General features: G+C 45.5%; 1 protein-coding gene across 3 annotated transcripts in view; it reads left to right on the plus strand.

Moving 5' to 3' along the window:
• The window catches only part of LOC124619664 (medium-chain acyl-CoA ligase ACSF2, mitochondrial-like), a 250,681-nt gene that overhangs the window by 53,252 nt on the left and 177,146 nt on the right, over nt 1-20,283 (plus strand). For 2 of the 3 annotated variants that reach the window (XR_006980107.1, XM_047146195.1), the window contains exon 3: nt 10,960-11,142. The exons of the other annotated variant lie outside the window; for it this stretch is intronic. Coding sequence is in view for 1 of the 2 variants with exons in the window: in XM_047146195.1 (XP_047002151.1) it covers nt 10,960-11,142 (183 nt within the window). In the remaining variant the exon portion in view is untranslated. The remainder of the gene's footprint in view (nt 1-10,959; nt 11,143-20,283) is intronic. 3 annotated transcript variants of the gene reach the window in all.

The following is a 20,283-nucleotide window of genomic DNA, read 5'->3' on the forward strand; positions in this document are numbered from 1 at the left end:
GAAACAAAACGGCAATCAATGGAGTGGCGCCACACCCACTCCCCTACCAAGAAAAAGTTTAAAGCCATACCCTCAGCCGGTAAAGTCATGGTTACAGTCTTCTGGGACGCTGAAGGGGTTATTCTGTTCGATGTGCTTCCCCATGGTCAAACGATCAACTCTGAAGTGTATTGTGCTACTCTTCAGAAATTGAAGAAACGACTTCAGCGTGTTGGTAGGCACAAAAATCTGAACGAACTTCTCCTTCTTCATGACAACGCAAGACCTCACACAAGTCTTCGCACCGGAGAGGAGCTCACAAAACTTCAGTGGACTGTTCTTCCTCATGCACCCTACAGCCCCGATCTCGCACTGTCGGATTTCCATATGTTTGGCCCAATGAAGGACGCAATCCGTGGGAGGCACTACGCGGATGATGAAGAAGTTATTGATGCAGTACGACGTTGGCTCCGACATCGACCAGTGGAATGGTACCGTGCAGGCATACAGGCCCTCATTTCAAGGTGGCGTAAGGCCGTAGCATTGAATGGAGATTACGTTGAAAAATAGTGTTGTGTAGCTAAAATATTGGGGAATAACCTGGTGTATTTCAATGCTGAATAAAACAACCCCTGTTTCAGAAAAAAAAATGTGTTGCATTACTTATTGAACTGCCCTCGTAGAAGTAGATCTGACGTCACGTACAATATCTGACAAGTATCATCCTGAATCAAAGTCCTGATCCGACTGGACATTTCCAAGAAGTTCTTCTAAGTCAGATCGCGAAGCGATGAAGCACTAGACGAACTGGTGCCATCGAAGGCTGGTTGCAAGCTGTTATCCGCTGTCGCTCGTCGTAACCAGAAGGCTGGGGATCGGCTTGGGAAGTAGATCCACTGATTGACTCTCCGGTCGACTCTACTTGTCAGGCCATACTGCCCACATAAATATCCGCCGGAGAGAATGATACTGACAAGGGAACCTCCCCATCGCACCCCCCTCAGCTTTAGTTATAAGTTGCCACAGTGGATAGGCCTTGAAAAACTGAACACAGATCAAACGAGAAAACAGGAGGAAGTTGTGTGGAACTATGAAAAAAAACAAGCAAAATATACAAACTGAGTAGTCCATGCTAATATAGCTAGCATCAAGGACAACGTGGGCTCAGGAGCGCCGTGGTCCCGTGGTCAGCGTGAGCAGCTGCGGATCGAAAGGTCCTTGGTTCAATTCTTCCCTCGAGTGAAAAGTTTACTTTCTTTATTTTCGCAAAGTTATGATATGTCCGTACGTTCATTGACGTCTCTGTTCACTGTAATAAGTTTAGTGTCTGTGTTTTGCGACCGCACCGCAAAACCGTGCGATTAGTGAACGAAAGGACTTGCCTCTCCAATGGGAACCGAAAACATTTGATCGCAAGGTCATAGGTCAACCGATTCCTCCACAGGGAAACATGTCTGATATATTCTATACGGCATGTGCGTCACATGACAGTAATATGTTGTCGACCCACCTAACTTGTACACTTGGCGAATGGGTAGAAAGATTCTTCTACCTTGTCCGACTTAGGTTTTCTTGTGGATGTGATAATCACTCCCAAAAAAGTGATGAAAACATAAGAGTTTGTCACATAAACTGCAACATATGAATTGTCTGAAAATAAAAAATTAAACTTTTCACCCGAGAGAATACTTGAACCTAGGACCTTCCGATCCGCAGCTGCTCACGCTATCCACGGGACCACGGCGCCCTTGAGCCCCTATTGTCTAAGATGATGCCTATATAGCGCATGGACTACTCAGTTTGTATATTTTGCTTGTTTTTTTCATAGTTCCACACAACTTCTTCCTGTTTTCTCGATTGATCAGTGTTCAGTTTTTCAAGGCCTGTCCACTGTGCCAACTTATAACTAAATCTGAGGGGGGGTGCGATGGGGAGGTTCCCTTGTGAGCAACGCTCTGTTTCTGCACACGTGACAGGTGATGCGAAGCAGGTCGGCCAAGGTCTTGCCCGCTGTACCACGCAAAGCCTCTATGCACAGCGCAATGCGGCAGTGAATCACGCTATCTAGTCAAAAGTTGACATGTCGAGAACCATTAGCTACTATACAATTATAAAGTTTATAATTCAAGCAGCTACCGGTCACAAGTACGGTATTAAAAAATTATTTAATTCAAAAAATTGCCTGTTTCGGGTTTATTACAAATCAGTCTTCGGATGGTTCTTACTGTCTTGCAGGGGCTTCGTGTATTAGTTATTGGTTTGATGCGGTGGTGTGCATTTCTGTGCGAAGAATTCGTGCTGTATTAGTCTGACGCATTTTAAAGTTAACGCATTTATGTACGCGCACTATGTGATGGCTGTTTAAGTCACTGGAAGCTGCTTAACACACACACGCTCAATATTTTTACAAAGTGTGGCCTAGCTTCACATAAGTAACAAAAACAGGTGTTCGTGAACACAAGTAGTCAACAGTGCAACATAACGATGCGGGAATTTCGACATAAGTAACCTAAAAGTAATTTAGTTTTATCTGAGAGATTTGTTGAAAGTGTTTTTATATCTTATTAGCCATGGTTACAGTTGAACAGGCTGTTCCTTACATCGCTTTTTGTTGTAGGGCACTACGGCTCCAACATCACCAGAAGGGGAAAAACAGCTGTCAACTTATGTAAACTACAAATGTAATCTAAACAGAGGCAGCAGTCTGAAGATGAACCTGCCGGTTTGTAACGGGGAACGCCGCTATTTGTATAAATTAGCAGTGGCTGTATGTAGTTTTCTGGTTTGGGAGAATCAGCTTGTATTTTGCACACGGCCACGATTTCAAAATGTCAGTTTTCGACAAAATATCATATAAGGTCAGTTGTAGGTACTGCGGATGGCTAACTGCGGTTTATTCTACAAATTCTGGCAAAGTGTATCGCCGGCGTCTGGTAGCCGAGCGGTTCTAGCGCTTCAGTCAGGAACCGCGCGACCGCTACGGTCGCAGGTTCGAATCCTGTCTCGGGCATGGATGTGTGTGATGTCCTTAGGTTAGTTAGGTTTAATTAGTTCTATGTCTAGGGACTGATGATCTCAGCAGTTAAGTCCCGTAGTGCTCAGAGCCATTTGAACCATTTGAAAAGTGTATCCAAAGTTCAGAACCTGGGAGTGGCTCCAGTTGTTGGAGTTTCTACCGGGTCACATTAAACGTAAGGTACCGAAGCAATTCACAGGTACTCTGCTAGAGTCGTTACGGTAGGTTCCATCAGTGCGAGAGTGTTATGGAAATTCTCTATGAAGCAGGTGGGAACCTTTGAAGGGAAGAAGAAGACCTTTTTGCGAAACGCTATTACGACAGTTTAGAAAATTAACATTTGCGACGGACTGCATAACGTTTCTACTGGCTCCGAAGTTTATTTAGCGTTAGGATCGTGAGGGTAAAATAAAGGAGATAAGATGGTTCAAATGGCTCTAAGCACTATGGGACTTAACATCTGAGGTCATCAGTCCCCTAGAACTTAGAACTACTTAAACCTAACTAACCTAAGGACATCACACACATCCATACCCGAGGCAGGATTCGAACCTGCGACCGTAGCGGTCGCGCGGTTCCAGACTGTAGCGCCTAGAACCGCTCGGCCACCCAGGCCGGGTAACTGTGCATGAAACCAGCGGAATTAATCACTTGTGACTTCCAAAGTGTTACCAGCAGCCAGCTAGAACAATGGCTGTTCGTAGGGATAACAATGCCCCAGTAGCTCCTCAGAAGTAGTCAGTGCCTAGCAACGTTTGGGGTGGTGTAGAAATCGACGCCGCTGGACAGATTGTGGCATTTATGCCATTTTGCGCCCCGCTTTCATTCCTACAATATACACTCCTGGAAACTGAATTCATTGTCCCAGGAAGGGGAAACTTTATTGACACATTCCTGGGGTCAGATACATCACATGATCACACTGACAGAACCACAGGCACATAGACACAAGCAACAGAGCATGCACAATGTCGGCACTAGTACAGTGTATATCCACCTTTCGCAGCAATGTAGGCTGCTATTCTCCCATGGAGACGATCGTAGAGATGCTGGATGTAGTCCTGTGGAACGGCTTGCCATGCCATTTCCACCTGGCGCCTCAGTTGGACCAGCGTTCGTGCTGGACGTGCAGACCGCGTGAGACGACGCTTCATCCAGTCCCAAACATGCTCAATGGGGGACAGATCCGGAGATCTTGCTGGCCAGGGTAGTTGACTTACACCTTCTAGAGCACGTTGGGTGGTACGGGATACATGCGGACGTGCATTGTCCTGTTGGAACAGCAAGTTCCCTTGCCGGTCTAGGAATGGTAGAACGATGGGTTCGATGACGGTTTGGATGTACCGTGCACTATTCAGTGTCCCCTCGACGATCACCAGTGGTGTACGGCCAGTGTAGGAGATCGCTCCCCACACCATGATGCCGGGTGTTGGCCCTGTGTGCCTCGGTCGTATGCAGTCCTGATTGTGGCGCTCACCTGCACGGCGCCAAACACGCATACGACCATCATTGGCACCAAGGCAGAAGCGACTCTCATCGCTGAAGACGACACGTGTCCATTCGTCCCTCCATTCACGCCTGTCGCGACACCACTGGAGGCGGGCTGCACGATGTTGGGGCGTGAGCGGAAGACGGCCTAACGGTGTGCGGGACCGTAGCCCAGCTTCATGGAGACGGTTGCGAATGGTCCTCGCCGATACCCCAGGAGCAACAGTGTCCCTAATTTGCTGGGAAGTGGCGGTGCGGTCCCCTACGGCACTGCGTAGGATCCTACGGTCTTGGCGTGCATCCGTGCGTCGCTGCGGTCCGGTCCCAGGTCGACGGGCACGTGCACCTTCCGCCGACCACTGGCGACAACATCGATGTACTGTGGAGACCTCACGCCCCACGTGTTGAGCAATTCGGCGGTACGTCCACCCGGCCTCCCGCATGCCCACTATACGCCCTCGCTCAAAGTCCGTCAACTGCACATACGGTTCACGTCCACGCTGTCGCGGCATGCTACCAGTGTTAAAGACTGCGATGGAGCTCCGTATGCCACTGCAAACTGGCTGACACTGACGGCGGCGGTGCACAAATGCTGCGCAGCTAGCGCCATTCGACGGCCAACACCGCGGTTCCTGGTGTGTCCGCTGTGCCGTGCGTGTGATCATTGCTTGTACAGCCCTCTCGCAGTGCCCGGAGCAAGTATGGTGGGTCTGACACACCGGTGTCAATGTGTTCTTTTTTCCATTTCCAGGAGTGTATTATAGTATGTCGTGTATAGAGCGAAGCTGCATCAGTGGCCGATGGTCGGTAGTTGACTTCACGCCACGCGACGCCAGACGGTCACGTAGTTTCGAACACAGAACGTACGAGAGGCTTCCTATGTTGGAGCAGTGGAAGTAAACGTTCGGAGGGGTGCAAAGCCGCTTATCGCTTACAATTTGCTGTTGCAGATTACTACTAAATTTTAACTTCCAACCGTACATATGGTCTTGCTTGTACTGAGAGCAATCATTTAATAATTTCAACAACTTTAATAATGGGATTTTCACTCTGCAGCGGAGTGTGCGCTGATATGAAACTTCCTGACAGATTGGAACTATGTGCCGGATCGAGACTCGAACACGGGACCTTTGCCTTTCGGGGGCAAGTGGGTTACAAACAATTTCAGACAGAACAAATTTTAAGGAAATTTTTTAAAAATGAAATCAGTCTTCAAAGTTTTAACATGGCTGAAGGCCTTTATGTTAAATTTAAAAAGAACGGAATTAATACACGGCCGAAGGCCTCGCACAATACTTCAAACTAAAATGAAAATCACAATATAAAACAAACAGAACAAGTGGCGCTCAGACGTGTTCCAAGGGTCGGCCTGAGAAGGTAGCTCAAACGTAAGGTGAGGTGAGACAGGCAGCCAAGAGATGACGTTAAATAGTCGGATGGCAACCCAAACTAGGGACGGCCCAAGGACCGACCAACAATTTAACCAATTCCCTTCCATCCAACCAACGGCACAACGATGGAAAATATCGGCCGAGGACGATGATACGAACAGCACTACGCCTAAAAACAGCCAAGGGAACAATAACCACTCTAAGCAAAATATGAACCAAACACTTAAAAGGCTGTCGAACTACACGCCGTGCCGGAGAGCATCAACATGACGAGGAAAGGCACACTGCCGGAAAACTACGCTAACGACCAGGGCAGGTAACAGGGGCGTTAACGGCCACAGGACAGAAAATACCGCTGGTGCACTTCACTGGCAAGTAACAGTCAATTTAATAATTAATCACAATATAGGAAGATGGCTGCAAGGTTTCGCCGACTCCAGCACATCATACGTTGCTGCTAGCCCGAACGGCCCAGGGAGCAACAACCCGCAAATGAATGAAGAGATGTCACAATAGTTGAGGTTTCATAACAGGTTAACTGATAACTCAACTTCGGCATCCAGGTTCGGTGGCAACGAAATTTGTCGCTCTCGCAACTAGCACCTCACGATCCGACAGCGCGTGCTCACTGCCAGCAGTCCCGGCCTGGCCTTGCACCGCAGAGACTTCCTCGCTGCTCCATCCCAACTGACTGACTACGACGCACACCACCACCATCCGGAAATACTAGCGGTCACACCAAAGATAGTACGACAGTACTAGTATCGATAAGCGCTGCTGCTGCCACTCAAGGGGGCAAGACAGCAACTTTTTTACGCCAGTAAGTAAGGAAGAAACAAGACGCCACTCGATGTGACAAAATGCCAAAGAACAAACGGCATGAACGCGAGCCACACACGGCTCAATTAGACACATAGTCTAAGAGGAGATATTTCTGGCAGAGCCTACTGATTTGTTTCATTACTGTGTACACCATCTTGACTGAATGACAGTCGGCTAAGTGTCAAATTCCCTTAGCCAACTGTCATTCAGTCAAGATGGTGTACACAGTAATGAAACAAAGCAGTAGGCTCTGCCAGAAATATCTCCTCTTAGACTATGTGTCTAACAGTGTATTTTAATACGACAGTATGCCACCCCAGGCAATTTATAACACTTCAAACCCTTGATAATGGCACTTTGAAGCCGAAATCATGATTGTGTAAGTGTAAATGTAACACTGTTAATAAACAACAGTCTAGTGGCGGTACTGACTTTAAAGAAATGTATTATGACTGTGGCCCCGCATTATGAAAAAAAATTATTAAACTACCGCCATTATTTATGTCCATGTCGCTGTTCCATGACTTGGAAATTGGAAATTTGTGGTAAGTTCCTATGGGACCAAACTGCTGAGGTCATCGGTCCCTAGGCTTACACACTGCGTAACTAACTGACGCTAAGGACAACACACGCCCATGCCCGAGGGAGGACTCGAACCTCCGACGGGGTGAGCCGTGCGAACCATGGCACGGCGCCCAAGACCGCACGGCTACCCCGCACGGCTGCGTGACTTCATCTCAGTAAACAAAACGAATAACAAGGGTGCCACACGCTTCCCTGAGCGCACATGAGGTTACTTCAACATCTGTCGATGACTGTCCATCCAAGATAACACTCTGTGTCTTCCCCAACAAGTAATCTTGAATCCATTTACAAATATCGGTTGATACCTCATATTATTGTACTTTCTATAGAAGACGTATGTGTGATGCTGAGTCAGAATGTCATGTGAGACAAGCGCGAATGGTACAGTGTGGTTATAACGAAAATTTCGCTACTTGAAAAATTAGTGATCGTTGGACACTGAAACGTTGTGGAAACCTTTAAGGACCTGCGGAAGAGAAATAACGAATAAAACATCGAAAGAAACACATTTTAATTTCCACAGAAGAAGGTAACATTTCTTAATTGCATACCACGTTTACGTTCATGATTACAAACGTTGCTCAATGTGACGAGCATCTGCATCCACGATAGCCTTGAATCGCGCTAGAAATTTCTCTTCCGCTGCCCGAAACATCTCAGGTGGTATATTGCCTACCTCTCTCGCCATCCTCATCTTCAATCTTCAGCTTGTATTACTGCCCCTTTATAAACCCTGTCCCTGAGGTACCTTCACAGCCAGAAATCACACTGATTCAAATCTGGTCATCCTGGTCATCTTGGTTTTGAACGATTGCCCAACGAATCGGTTTTCTCCAAAAGTCTTACGGAGTAAGCAAGTTTCCTTACGAACAATGTGAGGCGTAGCTTCATCGTGCATCAAAACGGTTGAGTCCAAAGCACCTTTCTCTCGCAGCGAAGGGCTCACATGCTGACGAAGCAGGATACAGGAAAGTGTGCCATTCACGTTGCATATATTTGGGGTTGAGTTTCTCAACCCTGCGTCACTGTACTAGTAGCGACGCCAAATGGAAGTCATGACACTAACATTATTGACAACGCAAATCCTGCAGCGCACTGTCAACGTAATTCCTGTGAGGTGAATAGTTTTCTGTCTACACAGTCTCAAGTAGCGAAAGTTTAATTATAACCAACCTGTATTTCACATGATCGATGTTTTCGGAATCCATGCTGGTTGGCGTGGAGGAAGAAAGAAAGGAAGATTACAGTTTAACGCACCGTCAACAACGAGGTCATTAAAGGCGCAGCACAGTCTCAGCTTAAGGAAGGATGAGGAGGGAAATCGGCTGTGCGCTTCTCAAAGGAAGCGTTTCTCAACGCTACTGACACTAATTTCTAGTTGACACATACCTGGAGTGGTACGAGAGTTAAATTGCGGCAGTAATTCTGTGTTTTCTGTTGTAAATGAACATTTGAAAACAGAATTAAGCATTTCTGTTTTAGCTTTGCTACACTCAGTTTCAGTACCCGTTGCATCCGTAAGTGTCTGGACACAAACTTTGATGATCCCAACAGTCTTTACAATCAAAAAGGGTTTCTTCGAGTTCCGTGAGAGATCTTTCGATAATATTGTGCTACGGTAGTCATTGAAGGCTTCGCGTATTGCCATTTTGACAGTCAAACGTGTTTCATTCAGCTTCTCTCTATCTACAGCCCTATTCTTTCCTTTACACGTATTGTTCAGTAGTCTCTGTTTCTTTACAAGTTTCCTTACAGTGACAGTATCCCAATCAGAATGACTCATATTAGAAATTTCTAGGTACGTATCTATCCAGTGCATGGTCAACTATTCTTTTAAACTTGAGCTATAGTTCCTCCACATGTTTTTGTAAACTTGAGCCATAGTTTCTGCAATGTTCTTTTCCTGTGCTGAAAGTTTCATTGAAATAAGATTCTATTGTTTTTTATCTACTTTACTGAACGTATATTATATCTTTCTACTTGTTTTAGTTGTCCTTTGCGCATTGACGGCACTTTCAACAGTGGACGTTACATTTCATATGTGTTACGACCCGTGGCTCTACCCTTCATTCGATCCCTGCGAAACCCTACATTTCAGCAGGATAATGCACGACCGCACGTTGCAGGTCCTGTACGGACCTTTCTGGATACAGAAAATGTTCGACTGGTGCCCTGGCGGTCACATTCTCCAGATCTCTCACCAATTGAAAACGTCTGGTCAATGGTGGCGGTGCAACTGGCTCGTCACAATACGCCAGTCACTACTCTTGATGAACTGTGGTATCGTGTTGAAGCTGCATGGGCAGCTGTACCTGTACACGCCATGCAAGCTCTGTTTGAGTCAATGCCCCGGCGTATCAAGGCCGTTATTACGGGCAGAGGTGGTTGTTCTGGGTACTGATTTCTCAGGATGTCTTGTTTGTTGTGGTCTTCAGTCCTGAGACTGGTTTGATGCAGCTCTCCATGCTACTCTATCCTGTGCAAGCTTCTTCATCTCCCAGTACCTACTGCAGCCTACATCCCACTGAATCTGCTTAGTGCATTCATCTCTTGGTCTCCCTCTACGATTTTTACCCTTCACGCTGCCCTCCAATACTAAATTTGTGATCCCTTGATGCCTCAGAACATGTCCTACCAACCGATCCCTTCTTCTAGTTAAGTTGTGCCATAAACTGCTCTTCTCCCCAATCCTATTCAGTACTTCCTCACTAGTTATGCGATCAACCCATCTAATCTTCAGCATTCTTCTGTAGCACCACATTTCGAAAGCTTCTATTCTCTTCTTGTCCAAACTAGTTATCGTCAATGTTTCATTTCCATACATGCCTACACTCCATACGTATACTTTCAGAAACGACTTCCTGACACTTAAATCTATACTCGATATTAACAAATTTCTCTTCTTCAGAAACGCTTTCCTTGCCATTGCGTCTACATTTTATATCCTCTCTACTTCGACCATCATCAGTTATTTTGCTCCCCAAATAGCAAAACTCCTTTACTACTTTAAGTGTCTCATTTCCTAATCTAATTCCCTCAGCATCACCCGACTTAATTCGACTACATTCCATTATCCTCGTTTTGCTTTTGTTGATGTTCATCTTATATCCTCCTTTCAAGACACTGTCCATGCCGTTCAGCTGCTCTTCCAAGTCCTTTGCTGTCTCTGATAGAATTACAATGTCATCGACGAACCTTAAAGTTTTTATTTCTTCTCCATGGATTTTAATACCTACTCCGAATTTTTCTTTTGTTTTCTTTACTGCTTGCTCAATATACAGATGGCATAGCATCGGGGAGAGGCTACAACCCTGTCTCACTCCCTTCCAACCACAGCTTCCCTTTCATGTCCCTGGACTCTTAAAACTGCCATCTGGTTTCTGTACAAATTGTAAATAGCCTTACGCTCTCTGTATTTTACCCCTGCCGCCTTCAGAATTTGAAAGAGAGTATTCAGTTCTAGTATAATATATTTGTCCAATGAATACCCGTTTATCATCTGCATTTCTTCTTGGTGTAGCAATTTTACTGGCCAGTAGTGTATGTTCTGGGTAACAGCTACGTAAGGTTTCCTTTGAGTTTTATTTCCCAGCAGTTGATTGAAATTTCGAAGGTCTCCCACGCGTGGCGTTCCCCCTGTGGCCCTCGGTTGTTCCGCACGCTGCGCCTGTGTTGCAGGTGGACCGCCTGGCGGCTGGCCTGCTGGACGCTGGGCTGCGGCGCGGGGACCGGCTGGCGCTGTGGGGCGGCAACTCGGCCGAGTGGTACCTGGCCGCGCTGGCCGCCGGGCGCGCCGGCATGGTGCTCGTCTGCGCCAACCCCGCCTACGAGGTCGCCGAGTTCCGCTACTGCCTCAACAAGGTGCGTGCCCTCGCCGCCCGCTCACTGTCCACTGCTCACATTCACTCAACGCTGCCCAGCCCACGCAACACAGTAATTTGTCGGGCTGCGACATAGCCACTTGTCATCTACATCTATACTGTGCAAACCAACTTACAGAGATCTCCACCCACTCCTACTCTTACGGATTGATGGAGAGCCCTGCAGCACTACTTCAGACATTATTCGAGTCCATGTCAAGTCGTGTTGCGGCACTTCTGCGTGCTCTCGGTGGTCCTACACGATATTAGGCATGTTGAAACCTTCCCGTCTCTTCTATATCGCTTTTCTTACGCAACCTTCCATTCTGCAATAACCTATGAAACCTTCCCTTAGGATTTACATCTCTTGCTTAATAATAACAAATGAAATCTTCTCTTTGAAATTTATTCTCTTTCTCAATCTTCGCATACAAATTTAAATGCTGCTTGTTAAAAGTGATTTGCTGATTATTTTGACGAAACATAGAATGTGTCGTCGTTGTGGCCCTCAGTCGTTACCTCCAATAACCCAAGACTGTTCCTTACCTTTTTGTACTGTTACTAGATCGCCACCTGACTGCTACATCGAACTGCGACATGAATATACTTACTCTGTTTTACTATACTCTATTAGCTACTGGTTGGCTGTCATAATAAGTGGCTGTATTTATTACTAAAGCTGACGTTATTCTTTAATTAATTTGACTGAAGTTACGTAATTCATAGTTAAACTTTTCCTTGACAACAACAAATTTTGCAAAGTTTTACGTTGATAGTTTTTGGGATGGATTATAATCAATAATGCGATATTCCTGGCAAAAATTAATTATATTCTGAATGAAATGATTTTACAAACGTTCAAATGGGACTTACCTTTTACAATAATCTTACAACTAGCATTGCGCAAACGTACCTTCAGTAGTCTTGGAGTTTCTCAAAAAAATAATTCAATAATATTAGTTCCTCTTATGATAATAGTTAGCTGATGTTTCTGTACATCCGTTTATAATCTCTTGCAAATCATAGCTGACCGAGCGAGGTGGCGCAGTGGTTAGCACACCGGACTCGCATTCGGGAGGACGACGGTTCCATCCCGCGTCCGGCCATACTGATTTAGGTTTTCCGTGATTTCCCTAAATCGCTCCAGGCAAATGCCGGGATGGTTCCTCTGAAAGGGCACGGCCGACTTCCTTCCCTGTCCTTCCCTAATCCGATGAGACCGATGACCTCGCTGTTTGGTCTCTTTCCCAAAAACCAACCAACCGAATCATAGCTGGTGGCTTGCAGGCACACCGCTCCTCTCAACCTCTCGCTTCAGATCTGCTACCGACTCGCTTCGCACCTCGCTTACTACGAACGCTAAAGTGCGGTCTCTCCCGCCAACAATACTTTCTGGTGCATACAATCCCTGCTACCATTACAAAATATATCAATGCGCGGTCTTTCCCGCTCTTTTCTTAAAATGTACCCATATGCGGTCTCTCCCGCCCTTTTTAAAATTATATCAATGTGCGGTCTCTCCTGCCAACAATACTTTGGTGCATGCATTCCCTGCTACCACAATTATTTCCAACATGACAAATATTAATTATTCCTACTTAATCGTATTAATAAAATATATAAATCTTTCATAAATTGTGGTTTGACAATAGACAATAGAAATATACACGTCTTCCAATGTGTACCAGTTTCTTTGGCTCTTCAGTGTATAACAGTAGACTACAGAACGCCCCTCTTGCATTGTCTGCCACTCGAGATGGCCGAGCATTTCTGTGACACTTTAGCGCTAACTAAATGGACCTGTAAAGAAATGCATTGCTCTTCTTTGAACCTTAATCAAATGTGTCGCTCTTCCTAGGATCTTCTCTATTTCTTTTATCCTACCTGATATGGACGGCAAACTGACGAGCAGTATTCAAGTTTCGGTCGAACAAGGGTTTTGTAAACTACATCCTTCTTGGATGAATTACATTTCTCGTGAATTCTTCCAATGAATGTCAGTCTAGCATATGTCTATTTTTCTTTTAGTTTTAAGTGGTCACCCCACTTCCAATCGCTCCATACGTGTACTCCTAGATAATGGGTGCTTATAATTAAACTTTCACTGCTGGAGCCAGTGTAGACGGAAAACTATTTACTGGAAAGATACCTAACCTTACATGAATAACCTTCAGACTGTGAACTGTAGGATTTGCGCTGTTAGTAGTGTTAGTGTCATGACTTGACGTTAACTTCAAATGACTCTGAGCCGTATGGGACTTAACATCTGAGGTCATCAGTCCCCTAGACTTCTTGTTGTTGTTGTTGTTGTCTTCAGTCCAGAGGCTGGTTTGATGCAGCTCTCCATGCTACTCTATCCTGTGCAAGCTTCTTCATCTCCCAGTACGTACTGCTGCCTACATCCTTCTGGATCTGATTAGTGTATTCATCTCTTGGTCTCCCTCTACGATTTTTACCCTCCATGCTGCCTTCTAGTACTAAATTGGTGATCCCTTGATGCCTCAGAACATGTCCTACCAACCGATCCCTTCTTCTAGTCAAGTTGTGCCACAAACGTCTCTTCTCCCCAATCCCATTCAATACCTCCTCATTAATTATATGATCTACCCATCTAATGTTCAACATTCTTCTGTAGCACCACATTTCGAAATCTTCTATTCTCTTCTTGTCCAAACTAGTTATCGTCCACGTTTCACTTCCATACATAGCTACATTCCATACAAATACTTTCAGAAACGACTTCCTGATCGATGTTAAAAATTTCTCTTCTTCAGAAACGCTTTCCTTGCCATTGCCAGTCTACATTTTATATCCTCTCTGCTTCAACCATCATCAGTTATTTTGCTCGCCAAATAACAAAACTCCTTTACTACTTTAAGTGTCTCATTTCCTAATCTAATTCCCTCAGCATCACCCGACTTAATTCGACTACATTCCATTATCCTCGTTTTGCTTTTGTTGATGTTCATCTTATATCCTCCTTTCTAGACACAGTTCATTTCGTTCAGCTGCTCTTCAAGGTCCTTTGCTGTCTCTGACAGAATTACAAGGCCATCGGCGAACCTCAAAGTTTTTATTTCTTCTCCAACGATTTTTCTTTTCTTTCCTTTACTGTTTACTCAATATAAGGATTTAATAACATCGGGGATAGGCTACAACCCTGTCTCACTCCCTTCCCAACCACTGCTTCCCTTTCATGCTTCTCGGCTCTTATAACTGCCACCTGTATTTTACTCCTGCCACCTTCAGAATTTGAAAGAGAGTATTCCAGTCAACAATGTCAACAGCTTTCTCTAAGTCTACAAGTGCTAGAAACGTAGGTTTGCCTTTCCTTAATCTATTTTCTAAGATAAGTCGTAGGGTCAGTATTGCCTCACGTGTTCCAACATTTCTACGGAATGCAAACTGATCTTCCCCGAGGTCGGCTTTTACCAGTTTTTCCATTCGTCTGTAAAGAAATCGTGTTAGTATTTTGCAGCCGTGGCTTATTAAACTGATAGTTCGGTAATATTCACACCTGTCAACACCTGCTTTCTTTGGGATTGGAATTATTATATTCCTTTTGAAGTCTGAGGGTATTTCGGCTGTCTTATACATCTTGCTCACCAGAAGGTAGAGTTTTGTCAGGGCTGGCTCTCCCAAGACTATCAGAAGTTGTAATGGAATATTGTCTACTCCCGGGGCCTTGTTTCGGATTAGGTCTTTCAGTGCTCTGTCAAACTCTTCATGCAGTATCATATCTCCCATTTCATCTTCATTTACATCCTGTTCCATTTCCATAGTATTGTCCTCAAGTACATCACCCTTGTACAGACCCTCTATATACTCCTTCCACCTTTCTGCTTTCTCTTCTTTGCTTAGAACTGGTTTTCCATTTGAGCTCTTGATATTCATACAAGTGGTTCTCTTTTCTCCAAAAGTCTATTTAATTTTCCTGTAGACAGTATCTATCTTGCCCCTACTGAGATAAGCCTCTACATCCTTACAGTTGTTCTCTAACCATCGCTGCCTAACCATTTTGCATTTCCTGTCGCTCTCATTTTTGAGACGTTTGTATTCCTTTTTGCCTGCTTCATTTACTGCATTTTTATATTTTCTTCTTTCATCAATTAAATTCAATATATCTTCTGTTACCTACTTGATCCTCTGCTGCCTTCACTATTTCATCCTTCAAAGCAAGCCATTCTTCTTCTTCTGTATTTCTTTCCCCCATTCCTGTCAATCGTTCCCTAATGTTCTCCCTGAAACTCTCTACAACCTCTGGTTCTGTCAGTTTGTCCACACCCCATCTCCTTAAATTCCCACCTTTTTTCAGTTTCTTCAGTTTTCATCTACAGTTCATAACCAATAGATTGTGGTCAGAGTCCACATCTGCCCCTGGAAATATCTTACAATTTAAAATCTGGTTCCTATATCTCTGTCTTACCATTATATAATCTACTTGAAACCTTCGAGTATCTCCAGGCCTCTTCCACGTATGCAACCTTCTTTTATGATACTTGGACCAAGTGTTAGCTACAGTTCAGTTATGCTCTATGCAAGATTCTACCAGGTGGCTTCCTCTTTCATTTCTTACCCACATTCCATATTCACCCCTAGACTTAGAACTACTTAAACCTAACTAACGTAAGGACATCACACACATCCATGCGCGAGGCAGGATTCGAACCTGCGACCGTAGCAGCAGCGCGGTTCCGGACTGAAGCGCCTAGAGCCGCTCGGTCGCAGCGGACGGCCGACGTTAAGTACCGGTACTGGTACGGCGACGTGGAGTTGAAACACAAGTATTAGTATGCATTACAGCTGCAAACAGTCAACGTGGGTCTGGACGAGTCGAGCAGAGCTTTACTCGTAAAGCTACTTTATCGAAAGAACGGAAATAGTGCTGCTGCTCCTCGTGACTATCGACGCACTGCTCATTAGTTAACTCAGTTACTCCGTAACACATCTGGAGGAAACCGAATCTAGTTAGGTTTAAGTAGTTCTAAGTTCTAGGGGACTGATGACCACAGATGTTAAGTCCCATAGTGCTCAGAGCCATTTGAACCATTTTTGAAACCGAATCATTGGCCGATTGTTCAAATCCAAGATCACTAAAACCATTTGATTTGAACCCATCATATTTCTGTCTGGGGGTTACTGAAGGGCAGGGTTTATCAACAGTACACTATCACACATCGTTGGCTGATGACGTTTATGGTTGAAGACGAGTATGGTGAGGGAAGTAGCCAATGTCCCACATAAGATGTTTCAAGCACCAGTAGAACAATCTCTAGTGCAGTTCCAGGCTGTCGTGGGTGCAGATGTTCGCCACACTGACCAAGCGCGAAGGAATTATCCCAATGAGACGGGAATCGGTGGACGTAATGAACAGGTATTGTGCAGACAAACATATGATTACAATTTTAGAATAACTGGATGAATTACTCAAGAGAAAGATCTTCACAATTTTAACCAGTCTATAACTTGTTGGTACGAGGTGGAATCCAAAATTTTCGGGACTGGTGCTGCCATCTGGAAAGTAGAAGTAGTAGATCTTTGCACCGCTAGGTGGCGTTAGCTGCATATCTGATGAGTCAGTGTGTGGAGTGGCATTCAGCTGGGAGAACATGTTGCGTGTGCACAGCGATTTCCGTAATACTCTGTGTTTGGTGTGTGGCGATTTTACGATGGATCCGCGAGCAGAACAGCGCATGTGTATCAAATTCTATGCGAATATCGGTAAAAGTGCTACAGGGACCCTTGCAACGATTCAACAAGTGTTTGGGGGACAGAGCGTCAACCGCATGTGTGTGTTTGAGTGGCATGCTCGGTTCAGGGCCGGCCATACAGACGTCGAAGATGATGCTCACACTGGAAGGCCCATTGGCCGCATAACGCTAGACATTGTTGCCAAATTTCAACAATTGGTTTGTGCGGATCGACGTCGAACCATTCAAGACCTTGCGGATGAAGTGGGTGTTGGTTATGGGACATACGAATGTTGGTTGATGAATTGGGGATGCATCATGTCGCCGCAAAATTTGTGCCAAGGATCTTGACTGCCGATCAGAAGGCACAGCATGTTGAAGTGTGCACAGACCTTCGTCAGACAGCGTCTGTGAGCCAACCTTCTTGTGACGGGTTATCACTGGCGACGAGAGCTGAATTTTCGGTTATGATCCAAGTACAAAGCAACAATCGTCCCAATGGAAGAGCCCGGGCTCTGCAAGACCCAAAAAAGTGAGACTGGTGAAGAGCAAAGTGAAGAGCATGATCATTGTTTTCTTTGATACAAAGGGAATTGTGCACAAAGAATTCGTCCCACCCAACCAAACAGTTAATTCCGTATACTACTGTGACGTTTTGCGATGGCTCCTTGAAAACATGTGGCGACGACGGCTCTAACTTTGGGATCAACGGCACTGGCTGCTGCATCACGACAACACGCCCTGTCACACGTCCTTGCTCACCAGGAACTTTTTGGCAAAAAACAACATGGCGGTTGTACCCCACCCACTGTAGTCGCCAGATATGGCACCTTGCAACTTCGTGCTATGCCAAAACTGAACCTCAAGCTGAAAGGGCGTCGGTTCGACACGTTAGAGAGGATTCAAGAAGCATCGATGGTAGTGATAAACACCCTCAAAGAACAGGAATTCCAGAAAACGTTTGACCAGTGGCAGAAGCGCTGGGACTGGTGTGTACATGCGGATGGAAACTACTTCGAGGGTGATGGTGACCATTAGTCCAAAGGTAAGCTTTTCAACAGATGGCAGCACCAGTCCCGAAAATTTCGGATAGCACCTCGTATACCTCCGTCCCCTATGCAAGCAGTTATTCGGCTCCGCATTGATTGTTGGATCTCCTCCTGAGGGATATCATGCCAAATTCTGTCTGAATGATGTATCAGATCCTCAAACTCCCGAGCTGGTTGGAGGGTTTAACCCATAATGCTCCGAACGTACTCAATTGGCGAGAGATTCGTCGACCTTGCTAGCCAAGGTAGGGTTTGGCAAGAATGAAGACAAGCAGTACAAACGCTCGCTGTGTGCACGCGGGCATTATCTTGCTGTAATGTAATCCCAGGATGGCTTTCCATGAAGGGCAAGAAAACAGGGTGTAGAATATCGTCATTGTGCTGCTGTGCTGTAAGGGTCCTGTGGATGACAACCAAAGGGGTTCTGCTTTGAAAAGAAATAACACCCCAGACCATCTCTCCCGTCAGTCGGGCAGTACAGCGGGCGACCTTTCAGGTTGGTATCTCACCGCTGTCCGAGGCGTTTCCAGATACATCTTCGACCTGGAATCTCATTGACTGGGGTAGAATTGTCTTCAGTGATGAGTCCCGCTGCTAAGTGTGTTCCGATGACCAGCTGAGATTGGTCTGGAGATGGAGACCCCACCGGGTACCCGCCGTATGGCCCGTCAACTGGGTGTGATGGTCTCGGTTGCCATTTCTTTTCAGTGCAGAATCTCTTGGAATGTTATTCATGGCACCCTTACAGCACAGCCGTGCGTCGACGATATTCTACGCCGCGTTTTGTTGCCCTCACTGGCAAGCCATCGTGGGCTTACATTTCAGCAAGATAATGCCCACTCGCACACAGGAAGAGTTTCTCCTGCTTGTCTTCCGCTTACCAAACACTACCATAGCCAGCAAGGTCGTCGGATCTCTACCCAATTGAGAACGTTTGGAGTATTATGAGCAGGACCCTCCAACGAGTTTGGGATTTTGACGATCTAATGCGGCATTTGGACAGAATTTGGCTCGATATCCTTCAGGAGGACATCCAACATCTCTATCAATCAATGCAAAGCCAAATAACTGCTTGCATAAGTGCAAAGGCGAACCAATGCGTTATTAACTTGGCCAATTTGTCAAGCTCTTTCTCTTCAATAATTCATCCACTTTTTCTGAAATTGTAATCATTTGCTTGTCAGTATATGTACACAACATATACCAATTTCCATCCCATTCGGATAATTCATTCGTGATACTCGCTTTTGCTCTTTTGTCATAGAATGTGTCCTATTTTGTCAGGATTTGTTAGAACTGAAATTAGTCAGATTTGTTAGAATTGACATAACTGTTAGCGGTCTCACAAAACTTTCCTCACTCCACAGGGTGGTCGCACGAAGCGCACTATACCGTGACCTGCTGTTCAGGCTTGCTCAGACCAAACAGACTGTCATGCTCGCCAAAATCGGCATGTAATATGGGGCATCCCCGTGCCATGTTATCTGCTCCAGTCATACAGAGATAAGTAAGGGCAGATGCGATACATTACATACAAAATCGATATCGGAACCCTCACAACTACACTACTTGCCATTAAAATTGCTACACCAAGAAAAAATGCAGATGATAAACGGGTATTCATTGGACAGATATATTATACTAGAACTGACATGTGATTACATTTTCACGGAATTTGGGTGCATAGATCCTGAGAAATTAGTACCCAGAACAACCACCTCTGCCCGTAATAACGGCCTTGATACGCTTGAGCATTGAGTCAAACAGAGCTTGGATGGCGTGTACAGGTACAGCAGCCCATGCAGCTTCAACACGATACCACAGTTCATCAAGAGTAGTGACTCTCGTATTGTGACGAGCCAGTTGCTCGGCCACCATTGACCAGACGTTTTCAATTGGTGCGAGATCTGGAGAATGTGCTGGGCAGGGCAGCAGTCGAACATTTTCTGTATCCAGAAAGGCCCTACAGCACCTGCAACATGCGGTCGTGCATTATCCTGATGAAATGTATGGTTTCGCAGGGATCGAATGAAGGGTAGAGCCACGGGTCGTAACACATCTGAAATGTAGTGTCCACTGTTCAAAGCGCCGTCAATGCGAACAAGAGGTGACCTAGACGTGTAACCAATGGCACCCCATACCATCACGCCGGGTGATATGCCAGTATGGAGATGACGAATACATGCTTCCAATGTGCGTTCACCGCGATGTCGCCAAACACGAATGCGACCATCATGATGCTGTAAACAGATCTGGATTCATACGAAAAAATGACGTTTTGCTATTCGTGCACCCAAGTCCCGTCGTTGAGTACACCATCGCAGGCGTTCCTGTCTGTGATGCAGCGTCAAGGGTAACCGCGGCCATGGTCTCCGAGCTGATAGTCCTTACTGCTGCAAACGA

The sequence above is a fragment of the Schistocerca americana genome, chromosome 6 (assembly GCF_021461395.2).
Source record: "Schistocerca americana isolate TAMUIC-IGC-003095 chromosome 6, iqSchAmer2.1, whole genome shotgun sequence".
NCBI classification, from domain to species: Eukaryota; Metazoa; Arthropoda; class Insecta; order Orthoptera; family Acrididae; genus Schistocerca; species Schistocerca americana.